The 15,140-nt window shown below is 40.0% G+C and overlaps 1 protein-coding gene across 1 annotated transcript in view; it reads right to left on the reverse strand.

The window, feature by feature from the left end:
- Positions 1-15,140, reverse strand: part of LOC124796068 (structural maintenance of chromosomes protein 1A-like) — a 116,005-nt gene that overhangs the window by 69,583 nt on the left and 31,282 nt on the right. The window contains exons 4-5 of the mRNA XM_047260154.1: positions 11,563-11,697; positions 3,877-3,942 (exon numbers count right to left, since the gene is read on the reverse strand). Of these exons, the coding sequence (XP_047116110.1) occupies positions 3,877-3,942; positions 11,563-11,697 (201 nt within the window). The remainder of the gene's footprint in view (positions 1-3,876; positions 3,943-11,562; positions 11,698-15,140) is intronic.

A 15,140-nucleotide genomic window follows, 5' to 3' on the forward strand; every position in this document is an offset into this window, starting at 1 on the left:
ACACCAAGAAGCTTATTAGTTTCATGATTAATAATTCTCAAAATTGATCATGTATTGTCCTTGGAACTTATATGACATCAATGAATGTTGGTAGGCATGCTTCTACATCTGAAAGATGATGACTAATCAAATTTCATGGCAGTCGCAAAAGAGCGGTGCTAGTAGTGCCTCTGTGAGAATGCAAAATCAGGTTTGCTTCAGGTACATGCTGTAATGGTCGTGAGCATTAGTTACCTTTAAGGCTAGACAAGGTGAGGTACCTTTGAGACTGTATATGGTGAGCTGATGTTAGTCAAGACTGATTTTAAGGTGACAAAGACACCATTATCAGCATCCCTCTGAGGTTGAACAAGGTTGTGCAATAGGGCTACGAGAGGCTGGATACTCCTCCTCCTGTGATAATGGAGAAAGACTTGGCAGGAACGTAGCCACTGTACATGACTGCTGGCAGCAGTAGTCATGGGAATGTACACTTGCAGCAAGACCGGACTCCGGATGACCACGTAGCACTACCGAAAGGAAGATCATCATGTTCAGCAGCATCAGCAACAGCAATATGAGCGACAGTTGGCATTACAGTGACACAATGAACTGTTACAAATCGGCTATTTCAAGGACAACTCTGAGCCACTGACCTCAAACCAACACCATCTGCAACTTCTGTGGTGCCACGCGTGGGCACGTTGGAGGGCAGGATGGAAGTCTGTTGTGTTTTTTTATGAAAGCTGGTTCTGCCTTTGTGGCAGTGACACCCATGTGTTGGACAGGGGGAAACCATTGAGCACCTGCAACCAACCTTGTGTGCTAGACACACTGGACCTACATCTGCAATTATGGTCTGGAGTGTGATTTCGTAAAACAGGAGGTGCACTCTTATGGTTCTCCCATGCATACTTCAAATCTCTATGTCACTCTTGTGACTGCGACCTGTTGTGCTGCCATTCATGAACAGCATTCAAGGGAGTGTTTTCCAAAAGGATAACACTAACCCACACACCTCTGTTGTAACCCATGCTCTACCGTGTGTTGACATATTGCCATGGCCTTTTCAATCACCAGATCTGTTTCCAATCGAGCACCTGTGGGACATCATCAGACATTAACTGTCTCTGTATTGACTGACATAGTGCAACAGGCACGTAACTCCACCTACAACTGATGTCCAGCCAGCACAATTACACATTTGCATGCTTGCATTCAACATTCTGGCAGTTAGACAGGCTATTAATGTACCAGCATTTCATATTTGCAGTGGCTTATCTCGCACTTACATTAACCTGTGATATAGCAATGTTAATCACTTAAATATGTTACCTAGACTCTACATTAATTTTTTTGGTGTTGCAATTTTTTTTTTCATCAGTATATTTTAGGAGTCCATTGTACCTGTCTGCAGCTCAATCCCTCCTCTCACAATATATCCTTTCCATATTGTTATTATTCCATCGTGGACTATCCATTGTTTGATTTGACAAACTTCGTCAGACAACCATTTGTTATGGGCTCACATCCATTTCATGAAAAACATTTGTATTTACAAATACATTAATAATCACTGCATGATCTTTACCAAATCTTTCGCCAGAGCCTCAATGACATGTGGCACCATTAAGCCCTGCATTCGGTTTCAAAATATTATTTAGTTGGTGTTCATTTCCAAAGTTCTATATTGTTTCTGAAATTTGAACTCCTATGACTACTCTTAGCTACTGTCAGCTTTAACATTCCATGTTTTTCTCTGTACTGTAAGACTATTGCTGCATTCTCTGTAATGCCTGAAAATTTTTGTCCACAGTGCTTTCCACAATCACAGAGTAACACACACAACCACAGCGACATCAATGATAAGTCACTTCTCCATCCAGGTTTTCACAACATGCCATCCATCATTTATTACTTCTTTATTGTAGTTCCCATATTTTGCACTGAGAAACTGTTTGACATAATTTGTTCAATGAAAAAGTAAGATTATACTTTGCACATTTTATTTAACAGAAAACAATAGCTTTGAATTATACTGTACAAGAGGAAAATGCATATGACTTAAGGCCATGAGGAAAAAGCAAAATGCCTCCAATAAGCTTCTTTCTAGTGAGCTACTGCTGCTAATAATGTGGGAGCATCATCAATGATTTATAACACACACTGTGTTCATATTTGGTTGTCACTCCTGAACCAATTTTGTATTACCAGATTCTTCTGCACCTCTTGGCAGAGCAATTTCATATATAAGTCTGAAAAGCAAGTGAGCTACACTCCTGGAAATTGAAATAAGAACACCGTGAATTCATTGTCCCAGGAAGGGGAAACTTTATTGACACATTCCTGGGGTCAGATACATCACATGATCACACTGACAGAACCACAGGCACATAGACACAGGCAACAGAGCATGCACAATGTCGGCACTAGTACAGTGTATATCCACCTTTTGCAGCAATGCAGGCTGCTATTCTCCCATGGAGACGATCATAGAGATGCTGGATGTAGTCCTGTGGAACGGCTTGCCATGCCATTTCCACCTGGCGCCTCAGTTGGACCAGCGTTCGTGCTGGACGTGCAGACCGCGTGAGACGACGCTTCATCCAGTCCCAAACATGCTCAATGGGGGACAGATCCGGAGATCTTGCTGGCCAGGGTAGTTGACTTACACCTTCTAGATTACGTTGGGTGGCACGGGATACATGCGGACGTGCATTGTCCTGTTGGAACAGCAAGTTCCCTTGCCGGTCTAGGAATGGTAGAACGATGGGTTCGATGACGGTTTGGATGTACCGTGCACTATTCAGTGTCCCCTCGACGATCACCAGTGGTGTACGGCCAGTGTAGGAGATCGCTCCCCACACCATGATGCCGGGTGTTGGCCCTGTGTGCCTCGGTCGTATGCAGTCCTGATTGTGGCGCTCACCTGCATGGCGCCAAACATGCATACGACCATCATTGGCACCAAGGCAGAAGCGACTCTCATCGCTGAAGACGACACGTCTCCATTCGTCCCTCCATTCATGCCTGTCGCGACACCACTGGAGGCGGGCTGCACGATGTTGGGGCGTGAGCGGAAGACGGCCTAACGGTGTGCGGGACCGTAGCCCAGCTTCATGGAGACGGTTGCGAATGGTCCTCGCCGATACCCCAGGAGCAACAGTGTCCCTAATTTGCTGGGAAGTGGCGGTGCGGTCCCCTACGGCACTGCGTAGGATCCTACGGTCTTGGCGTGCATCCGTGCGTCGCTGCGGTCTGGTCCCAGGTCGATGGGCACGTGCACCTTCCGCCGACCACTGGCGACAACATCGATGTACTGTGGAGACCTCACGCCCCAAGTGTTGAGCAATTCGGCGGTACGTCCACCCGGCCTCCCGCATGCCCACTATACGCCCTTGCTCAAAGTCCGTCAACTGCACATACGGTTCACGTCCACGCTGTCGCGGCATGCTACCAGTGTTAAAGACTGCGATGGAGCTCCGTATGCCACGGCAAACTGGCTGACACTGACGGCGGCGGTGCACAAATGCTGCGCAGCTAGCGCCATTCGACGGCCAACACCGCGGTTCCTGGTGTGTCCGCTGTGCCGTGCGTGTGATCATTGCTTGTACAGCCCTCTCGCAGTGTCCGGAGCAAGTATGGTGGGTCTGACACACCGGTGTCAATGTGTTCTTTTTTTCCATTTCCAGGAGTGTATGTTTTGTTCCACCAATATTTCTTTGTTAAAAGAAAATTTTGGGATTATTAAGCTATCATCAGATATTTTTGCTTGAAAGTGCCTACAAGCCGAAAAGTGGTTTGCAATAGAGAAATTTTAGTGCAACTACTGTAATTTGTTTGCTTTTCAACCTCAAACATTTTGATTTTCTACACAATCACACAGCCAGTACTCACCTCTGATGTCTGAATATTGCTCTTAATCTGAGCAGTTCTCTGTTCGGTGTAAGTCATCTCATTTTCCTGAAAAGAAACATAACTAATGGCATATTTGTCCACAGCAAAAAGGAAGACTTCTAAGTTATACGGCATTCATTCATGTGATCAATAAGGAATGAGTCAAAGAATACATTAATACAAGAAACTCAATCTGTCTGCTGTGTTGACAACAAACTACTATTATAATGCTTAATGTCATTTGTGCTGATACCATTTAAATTAAATCAGCAAATTACTACTTTTAAAAAAGCTATTGCCTCCTCCGTTTTACTTTACAGCTGTTGTTTATCTGCTTAATATTTACTTGTTTATAATGGTATTTTTCAAAGAAAACATTTTTTTGCATCTGTAAATACTGACTCCCTATTTACAGCACATACTGTCATACAGCTTTATGACAAATAGTTCTACTTGTAGTATAGTTAACAAAACCTTTCAGTCCCTGAATCTAAATAATCGGATAATTTGTGGAAAGGGTATGCTTTTAATTTTCTTTTTGAATTGGCATAAATTCCCAATTTTTTGTTTTATGTTCGACAGGAGTTTAAAGAGTACTTAAGTCCGTTATGAACCCTGGACAATGAGGAAGTCTACATAAAAATTATTTGTGTGTTGTATATTGTGACTGCATATTATCACAGTTCAGTTGACACTGATTTTTATCATGAGCAACCACTAAGGAGTAAATGTATTGGGAAGTGGGTGTAAGAATTTCAAGGTTTCTTGTTTGAAATTGTGTAATATGAGTTTTTGTGAGATTGAGACAAACTGTTAGTTGTAAACCACTTGTAGACCTGTTCAGCTATCAGTTGAACTATGTCTGTCAGGACTTACTCTAGACTCTTGATTAGTATGTTTCTGTCACATTAAAAGTTTTTGAATTGTCCCTTAAAGTAACTGGCAGATCATTTATGTATGTTATAAACAAGACATCACATAGCACCAATTTGTATGGCGCTCCTCATGTTATGTTTCCCCATTCTGATGTTACCTTCATGCCAGAGAAACAATCTGTGAATGAGACAGTAAATTATGCAGACATGAAATCCACGCAAGAGGGATGCTATTAAAGCCTTAATACTTTTAATTTGCTGTATAAAATTTTGTAATCCACAAAATCAAAGGTTTTGGCAAGATCACAGAACATACCAACAGGATAATATTTCTTGTTTAGCTCTGTTAGCGCTTCACTTGTGAGATCTTGTATTGCTTTCAGTTCTGTGTGAAGAAACTTTTACGAAAGCCAAATTGAGGAGCAGTAACAAGTTCTGCTCAGTTAAATGAGTTTGTATTCTATCACAGGCCACTTTCTCGAACACTGTTGAAAAGACTGAAAGAAAGAAGTGATATATGTTTGCAATTGCAGGTGATTTGCCTACCGTATTTACTCGAATCTAAGCCACACTTTTTACCCAGTTTTTGTAATCCAAAAAACCGCCTGCGGCTTAGAATCGAGTGCAAAGTAAGCGGAAGTTCTGAAAAATGTTGGTAGGTGCCGCCACAACTAACTTCTGCCGTCGAATATATGTACCGCTGCACAGGCGTGCTTTGCAAGCACAAAGATTAATACTGGTGCCAAAATCTCTGTGTCAGTAAATAAATTAAAAGAAAAGGTAGAAGAATGTACCTTTTGCTGCTATCTCATTTAAATCCTGCCTGCCTAATAAACTACGAAACTAGAGTGAGACAACAGCAAACGCTAAAGAATATAAATATCATGTCATGTTTATATTTGTATTAGTCTTATGCTGAATAGTGATACAGTCAGAAATGAAGCACAGCAACTGACTAGATTTTTAAATCTAAGATGACAAATTTCTGTGCAGACTGTAATGTACTGAAGAGGCATCTGCAAAGATTTTCAAACGGAGAAAAATTTTCGCTAAACTCTTGTTCAGAATATCTTCTATCATACGCAGTTTATTTGGTTCTTGTTGATGATTATCAAAGAAAGCAGCAGTGTAAGTAACAACAAATAGCAGTCTCTTGCCGTTGTTTCACTTATGAGACAATTCCTCTCTCTCTCTCTCTCTCTCTCTCTCTCTCCCTCTCCCTCTCCCTCTCCCTTTGCACAAAAGCAAGCCATGCCACAAGCGGCGACAGGTCGTAAACACTCATTATCAGAATGCGACAAACAATGCATGACCCAGTACAATAATGCAGTTTCAGCTTAGAGTGACGTAAGCACCTATAACAAGAAGAACGACACTTATCAGATCAAAGCAAAATAAGCAATCGAGTCACACCAGACGAAGCACGTGAAAAAGGAAGGGTACCCATACAAATACGGATGGAGCACCTGACACATAGCAATGGCTACTTGGTAAACCTTAACAGTTAAGCTTACGATTCGAACCAAACTACTGTAGCTGTATCTTCATCCATTTGACCTAAATTGTGTCTCATGTTACAATGGACCAACTTTGTTTCGATTTGGAGGTGCGGTCTAAAACTTTTCTCTCCCCTTGAATTTCGAGTCTCAAATTTCAGGTGCGGCTTAGATTTGGGAAATTTTTTTTTCCTTGCTTTCGAGTCTTATTTTTCAGTTTCGGCTTAGATTCGAGTGCAGCTTAGATTCGAGTAAATACGGTATATCCAAATTTGTAGATGGGAATTACTACACAACACTTAAGTCCATAAGTCTGTCAGAATATATGCTCCGAGTCACTGACTGATCACAAAGATAGCCTGAGAACAATCTTAGCAAGTCAGCAAAAGAGTTTAATATTCTACTAGAAACAGCATCATAGCCAACAGAATCGTTACCGATGAATTCTGTAATCTTCTTACAGTTTGTATTTTTTATTTTCTCTGAGGTAACAAAAGTGATGGGATGCCTCCAAATATCGTGTTGTACCTCCTTTTGCCCAGTGTAGTGCAGCAGTTCGACATGGCATGTACTCAACAAGTTGTTGGAAGTCCTCTCCAGAAATATTGAGCCGCATTGCCTTGACAGCCACCAATAATTGCAAAAGTGTTGCAGGTGCAGGATTTTGTACACGAACTGACCTCTCGATTATGTCCCATAAATATTTGATGGGATTTACATCAGGCAATCTGGATGGCCATACCATTCGCACAAACTGTCCAGAATATTCTCCAAACCAATCAAGAACAACTGTGGCCCAGTGACATGGCGCGCTGTCATCCACATAAATTCCATTATTGTTTGGGATCATGAAATCCATGAATGGCTGCAAATGGTCTCCAAGTAGCTGATATAACCACTTCCAGTCAATGATTGATTCAGTTGGACCAGAGGACCCAATCCATTAAACACAACCTACACCGTTATCAGACCACCACCAGCTTGCACAGCGCCTTGTTGACAACATGTGTTCATGGCTTGGTCAGGTCTGCGCCTTACTCAAACCCTACCACCAGCTCTTACCACATGAAATTGGGACTCATCTGACCAGGCCACAGTTTTCCAATCATCTAGGGTCCCAGCGAGGTGGTGATGAGCCCAGAAGCACTGCAGGCAATGCCGTGCTGTCAGCAAAGGCACTTGTATGGATCGTTTGCTGCCACAGCCTGTAACACCAAATTTTGCCACGCTATCCTAATGGATACATCCATTGTACATCCCAAATTGATTTCTGTGGTTATTTTATGCAGTGTTACTTGTCTGTTAGTACTGACAACTCTACACAAACACTGCTGCTCCCAGTCGTGAAGTGAAGGCCGTTGGCCACTGTGTTGCCCATGGTGAGAGGTAATGCCTGAAATTTGTGTTCTCAGAACACTCTTGACACGGTGGATCTTGGAATATTGAATTCCCTGACAATTTGCAAAACTGAATGTTCCATGCATGTAGCTCCAACTGCCATTGTGCATTAAAAATAAGTTAATTCCCGTCATGCTGCCATAATCATGCCAGAATCTTTTCACATGAATACAAATAACATCTCTGCCAATCAAATGCTCTCTTATTTCTTGTGTATGGGATACTACTGTCACCTGTATATTAGCATATTGCTACCCCACAACCTGAGTCAGCTCAGTGTAATGTCTTCCTCACACACATTCACACAAGCAAGCACACCTCATGCACACTTGGCCTCCAATCTGGTCAGAGCTGCCAGTGGTAGCAGCCAAGTCTGCGTGAGGTGTGCATACTTGTGTGAAGGTGTCTATGTTTTCTTTGCTGAGGAAGGCTTTGGCCAATAGTTTCATTTGTAACAGTCTTTCCATTGTGCCTGTCTGCAATTCAATGGGTCATCTTTATGGTAAGAAGCAATCTATCAAATTCCTTATATTGTTGTTATTCCAACCTGGAGCTGTCAGTGTAATGTCTGTTGGCAATGCTTTGCAGTCTCACAACAAGTAAGTCTAATGCATCTATATTTGTTTGCTCATTACTCTATGTGGTGTTTGCAGGAAGTAATCATAGAATTTGGTGGCCAGTGATTTGATAGTGTCACCTTTTATGCCACAGTTATTTTATGGGGACTCAGTTTCATCTGGATAAATAGTTTTGTTTGTTTCTTATTTAATAATGTTCTATATAGTTTTCACCTTAGTGTTCTATATAGTTTTCACCTTAAGAGTGTTTTGCTTTTGAGTGCAATACATGAGTTTTGCTTTTTTAATGATAAAGATGGAGGATGTTGACAATACTGGTGGTAATGGAATCTTTACTACTGTTTGTTCTCTGTATTATGTAAGGCTCTCTTCCTGGCACAAAGTGCTTTAATCCCAAGAGTTATCCAACCCATATCCTTGCTTCTGTGCAATCTGGACCTTATTTGTCTTGGTGGAAAACAAGATTCAAAGTTCTGTATGAATATGGTTAAGAAAAGAGTTAAATTTTTCCATCAACACATTCTGCATTATAAATTTCTCCCTAATGTTCTTCCAGTAATTTTTCTCTAAACACTGTGATCGAGTCATTGTTTATGATACTTCAACACAACACTTTTCTTCTATGGTCTGTACCTAGCTGGTCAGTAAATTTTATTGTTAAAATTTGACCATCATGTTCAGATAAACCACTGACTATTTGTTTTACAGATAAATCATATCAAGTGTTGGTTCTAAGGGAAAAAATTACCAACAGCTGTTTCTCTATGTTTTTTAATACTCGCAGGAATTTTACTAAGGAAAAACCCCAAACCTGGACATTAACAATATCACATGCCCTCTGTCAGTACAATCTGACAGAAATTGTATGTGAAAGTCTCCATTAACAATGCTTTTCCAGTTAAGTCTGCATAAATTTATTAAAACTGCTTCTAGCTGCTGTCAGCAGCTTAAAATACTTCATTTTGGTGGTCTGCAAATAATCAGCACTACAAGCTTGTGTGTTTAATGATCCACTATTGGTGCCACAGTGTTCTAAGAGTTGTTCATCACAATATTCACTGACCTGTCGCTCTATGCTTTTAATACACACAGGAATTTTATTAAGGAAAAAGCCCAAACCTGGACATCTTGCCCAGAACCCCAGTCAGAGGAGACTCACCAGACAGAATGAGAAGACACACTACTCCTTTTCCTAAACCTCACCAGCCCTTTTCTTTCAACCCTCTTCCTCCCCCTTAAACTCTTCTGCCAGCATAAGGAGGCACTGGCTCCAAAAGCATTTGTTCTCCTGCCGCCACTTGGTGAGTAGATTTTTTTCTATCTATCAAGTTACACTATATGTATACATTTATATCACATAATTCACAACAGAATTGCTTTCAAAAAGAAACCAGGAATGGTAAGGATGTTTTGAGTGGTTTAACAATTAATTAATGAGAAGCAAAAGTAAACACAATTAATATTTGTTGTATAATTAAAAAGGAAGGATTCTACTTATGATACATGATATTTGATGTAGATGACTTAGAAAATAGAAACACACTTACTTATTTATATGGGCTGGCATGTGAGGGGGTGCAAAACTCAGATGAATTAAGTTCAAGAATTTTCTCATTAGCATTAGAGCTGTGAAAATTTTTGTACTCTCATCATTTATAAATGAGCAAGGATTAGTACAACTAATTTTGTTATAACTTTAATATTTAAAACTATTATTTATATGTAGATAATATTCTATATGTGTCCGTATGTTGGTTTTCAAACACTGGAAAATCTGAGAAGGAATAACATGAATCTGAAAAGGACAGATTGCTACTCACCACATTGAGGAGGCATTGAGTGGGAGACCAACTCAATGAAAAATACTAGTACATATTATTCAGCTACCAGACTAAGTCCTTCAATTGGATGGATAAAAAAATCTACTCACCAAGCAGCGGCAGAACACATACACAAACAACGATTGTAATTGGGCAAGCTTTCGGAGCCAGTGGCTCTTTCTTCAGCCAGAGGAGTTGAAGGGGAAGGAAAAGGGGTGAATGAAACGGATTGGTAAAGTTTAGAAAAAGGGGTACAGTTTGGAAAAGTTGCCCAGAACCCCGGCCACAGGACACTTACCGGACAGGATGAGAAGGAAAGACACTCTACCCCTTTCCCTAAACCTCACCAGCCTTTTCTGTCAAGCCTTTTCCTCCCCCTTAACCTCTTCTGCCAGCAGGAGGAGGCACAAAACACACACACACACACACACGCACACACACACACACACACACACACACACACACACACACACACACACATTCACATATGCATAGCTCACACCCACATGACGACTGCATCTACAGGCACTACAGCCTTAGCTATGAGTGTGTGAGTTACACTTGTGTGTATTTTGTACTCTACATCTGATGAAGGACTTAGTCCAATAGCTAAATAATATCCAGAAACCTTTTTTCAATGTGCATGTCTGCCACTCAATGCCTCCTGTATACAATGAGTAGCAATGTGTCCTTTTAATATTGCAAATATTTGTTTTGTAGTTTTATTATTGCTCTGAGGTACTCTTAGGACAACTTCTAGTGGATGAAGTTCAACACCAGAATCCCCTGTCACAGCAGAAGCTACAAGGGGCTACCAATGCCATATAGAGCGCCAAGGAGACCTCAAAGAGTGCTGCACTCCAAAGTAAAACCAGGGATGAGAAAGATATCAATGTTAAGAAAGAAAAAAGAATACATGTAAAACTACTCGTTCCTATGAGTTTAGCTACTTCTCATACCAGATGTTTGTACCCACAAACATGTAACAAAAGTTCATCACAATTTGGAAACAGAAGCATTTTATTCAGTAAAAGTCGGAAGATAAAAAGACACTACCAATCATTATTAATATTTACTATTGAAAAGGTTTTACTATTGAAAAGGTTACTATTTTACTACTGAAAGAGTTACAAAGTGATGCTGCAACAATTGGAGAAATAAAAAAGGAAGGAGAACAAGTTCAACTTGATGGATAATACATGGTAGTCAGTTACAAAAATTTGGAAAAGACAAGAGACATTTTAAAAGGCAATACTCTATCATTTAGTTTTGACTCCTATGCTCAAAAACACCTTTCACTGTAATAACAGCAGGTGCAATGAATCAAGTATGTCAACGAAATAAAATCCAAAAAATTATAAAAATCAGTTATGCAGTATTGTTTCTTCAATGGCAACAAGCACATTTAGCACCATGTTTACTGATCAACTGTAATACTAATTCAACAATGAAAGAAAAAGGAACAGAAACTGCATGTAAAATATATTAAACAGATTATATGTACTTGTTCATAACTTACAATGTTCTTCAGCAATGCTTTATATTTACTCATCTCCGATTCTAGTTCAAATATATCTGTTTCAACAGCAGACTTTTGTTGTATTCTTTTATTAATGGTTAAGTTGATGTCCTTCACTTCCTTTTCCAGCTGTTTCTAAAGGAAAATAAATAGAGACAACTAATTAGTCACCAGGTACAGTTTATTTCTTGATACATGATTTATTAGATCTAATAGTTCTTACACAATAAAAACTGGCAAAAGAGTGTAGAAACAAGGAATATTGTTGACTATTTTATAATGACTGACTCCCGGCTTCGATCTCCTCATGTGTCTTGTGGCAACATGGCACGATGAGCATCCATGTGTTGCATATCAGATATTTTCCAAACTCTGATTTCTTGAACAGACTTCTGTGCAGAGTTTGAAGGGACAATTCCTCTCTATTTACTGGAGGTTTTCTGTTGTTTTCAGCTGTTATTTTGTTGTAATAGTGGAAGTAGAAGTTCAAGACATGCTTTTGCCTTTCACAACTATTAGGTTTTTAAGCATAGAATGAAGTATAAATTGCTAACATAACAAGTTCAATTTATTTATCTTTGAATTTTTGTGTTCATTATCGATAAATTTGCTTATTAACTCGTATGGACTCTTTTACCTATTTTTGTAATTCATTAACTCATGTTCAATCATATTTTGATAAAGAAGTATTCTTAAAACTAATCCAGCTATCAACTTATTTGTCTTGTCAGTTTAACTTATTTGTCTTGTCAGTTTTATACAGCAAACTCTTTTCGGATTATTTTTATCTGTCTTGTTTAAGTCAATAGTATTTTGAGGGTTTACTCCTTTCCTTTCTCTTCGGTTGAGGGGCTACATGTATATGTCCTAATATACCGGGCGATCAAAAAGTCAGTATAAATTTGAAAACTTAATAAACCACCCAATAACGTCGATAGAGAGGTAAAAATTGACACACATGCTTGGAATGACATGGGGTTTTATTAGACCCACCCCTTATTGCTAGACGAATGAAAGATCTCTTGCACGCGTCGTTTGGTGATGATCATGTGCTCAGCCGCCACTTTCGTCATGCTTGGCCTCCCAGGACCCCAGACCTCAGTCTGTGCAATTACTGGCTTTGGGGTTACCTGAAGTCGCAAGTGTATCGTGATCGACTGACATCTCTAGGGATGCTGAAAGACAACATCCAACGCCAATGCCTCACCATAACTCCGGACATGCTTTACAGTGCTGTTCACAACATTATTCCTCAACTACAGATATTGTTGAGGAATGATGGTGGACATATTGAGCATTTCCTGTAAAGAACATCGTCTTTGCTTTGTCTTACTTTGCTATGCTAATTATTGCTATCCTGATGAGATGAAGCGCCATCTGTCGGACATTTTTTGAACTTTTGTATTTTTTTGGTTCTAATAAAACCCCGTGTCATTCCAAGCATGTGTGTCGATTTTTACCTCTCTATCTACATTATTCCATGATTTATTCAGTTTTCAAATTTATACTGGCTTTTTGATCACCTGGTGTATGTACTGTACCTCTGAACTTCAAAGGTCATACTGACTTCTTACTTTCTTCTGGTTTCCCAAGATAAAGACAGGTAAATGGGGAGAGATAATACTCCATTCCAGGTTGTACAAAGCACCCTTAAAATTATACGCCAACCCAACTTTGATGTTTAATAAATGATCACTAAAAGTATAAATATCCCTTTGTAAAACTATTCATTATCATTCATCAAAAAAAAAGTAAACCATAGCAAGTTGACCATAGCATTCTTATCAGCATGCTCTCTGTAGAGATTTTGGGCTAAACACAACAGCACCATCTATCTTGCCAACTGACCTCCTTTACTTAACTGCTTTTAACTTGAAGAGCTACTGAGCACTTACAGCCAGCAACCTTTGTTGCTTCTCGCACTATATGTCTTACTTAATAGTCTTATGATCAAAAATATTTCCCCTCCCCCTGGTGGCTCATGGCTCTTACATGAGTCTGTACATGGTGCACATGGTGCCTCAAGCATAAAAATACATAACAACAGCTTCTTACATTCAATCCGGCCTTAGCACTTTAAGACATTGAAGTCATTAACTAGAATGTGATTTTTATGATTAATTTACTTCCTGTCTTCAATTTTATGGTGGTTTTTTTTTTCTAAAAGATCTGCCTACTAAGGATGTGGTGAAATATGATAAAAAGTATCAAAGCAATTAATATAATTTTATGTAGCGTTAAGTTACAATAAAAAAGATGAACATCAACAAAAGCAAAACGAGGATAATGGAATGTAGTCAAATTAAGTCGGGTGATGTTGTGGGTGTTAGATTAGGAAATGAGACACTTAAAGTAGTAAAGGAGTTTTGCTATTTGGGGAGCAAAGTAACTGATGATGGTCGAAGTAGAGAGGATATAAAATGTAGACTGGCAAAGGGAAGGAAAGCGTTTCTGAAGAAGAGAAATTTGTTAACATCGAGTATAGATTTAAGTGTCAGGAAGTCGTTTCTGAAACTATTTGTATGGAGTGTAGCCATGTATGGAAGTGAAACATGGACGATAAATAGTTTAGACAAGAAGAGAATAGAAGCTTTCGAAACGTGGTGCTACAGAAGAATGCTGAAGATTAGATGGGTAGATTAGATGGATAGATCATATAACTAATGAGGAGGTGTTGAATAGGATTGGGGATGGTGGTGGTGGTTAGTGTTTAACGTCCCGTCGACAACGAGGTCATTAAAGACGGAGCGCAAGCTCGGGTTAGGGAAGGATTGGGAAGAAAATCGGCCGTGCCCTTTCAAAGGAACTATCCCGGCATTTGCCTGAAACGATTTAGGGAAATCACGGAAAACCTAAATCAGGATGGCTGGAGACGGGATTGAACCGTCGTCCTCCCGAATGCGAGTCCAGTGTGCTAACCACTGCGCCACCTCACTCGGTAGGATAGGGGAGAAGAGGAGTTTGTGGCACAACTTGACCAGAAGAAGGGGTCGGTTGGTAGGACATGTTCTGAGGCATCAAGGAACCACCAATTTAGTATTGGAGGGCAGCGTGGAGGGTAAAAATCGTAGAGGGAGACCAAGAGATGAATGCACCAAGCAGATTCAGAAGGATGTAGGTCACAGTAGGTACTGGGAGATGAAGAAGCTTGCACAGGATAGAGTAGCATGGAGAGCTGCATCAAACCAGTCTCAGGAGTGGAGACCACAACAAGAAGTTAAAATACATAAAAACTGGTAGTGAAATACATATAAATATGTAATGCTAAAGTGAAATATATCAACATGGCAACATAATTCGTGAACATTTACACTTTTCACATGCATAAGAGTAAAAGAAAAAAAAATGTAATTACATAAAAATCAGGTCTCTACCCATGAGCTTCATTCCAGTGACCTACTCATACCGCAGTATGGTTTCATACAGCAGATGAAGCAGTCCCCAAAGGAAGCCACCAATATGGGTCATCAGCAGAGCAAACTGGATGCTGTGTAGCCAATGGACTGTTTTTGAGAACTGAGATTGCTTGCAGGATAGATGAACAACATCACAACTGAGATCCTTGATTCTGCTGATTT

Source organism: Schistocerca piceifrons, chromosome 4 (assembly GCF_021461385.2).
Source record: "Schistocerca piceifrons isolate TAMUIC-IGC-003096 chromosome 4, iqSchPice1.1, whole genome shotgun sequence".
Lineage (NCBI taxonomy): Eukaryota > Metazoa > Arthropoda > Insecta > Orthoptera > Acrididae > Schistocerca > Schistocerca piceifrons.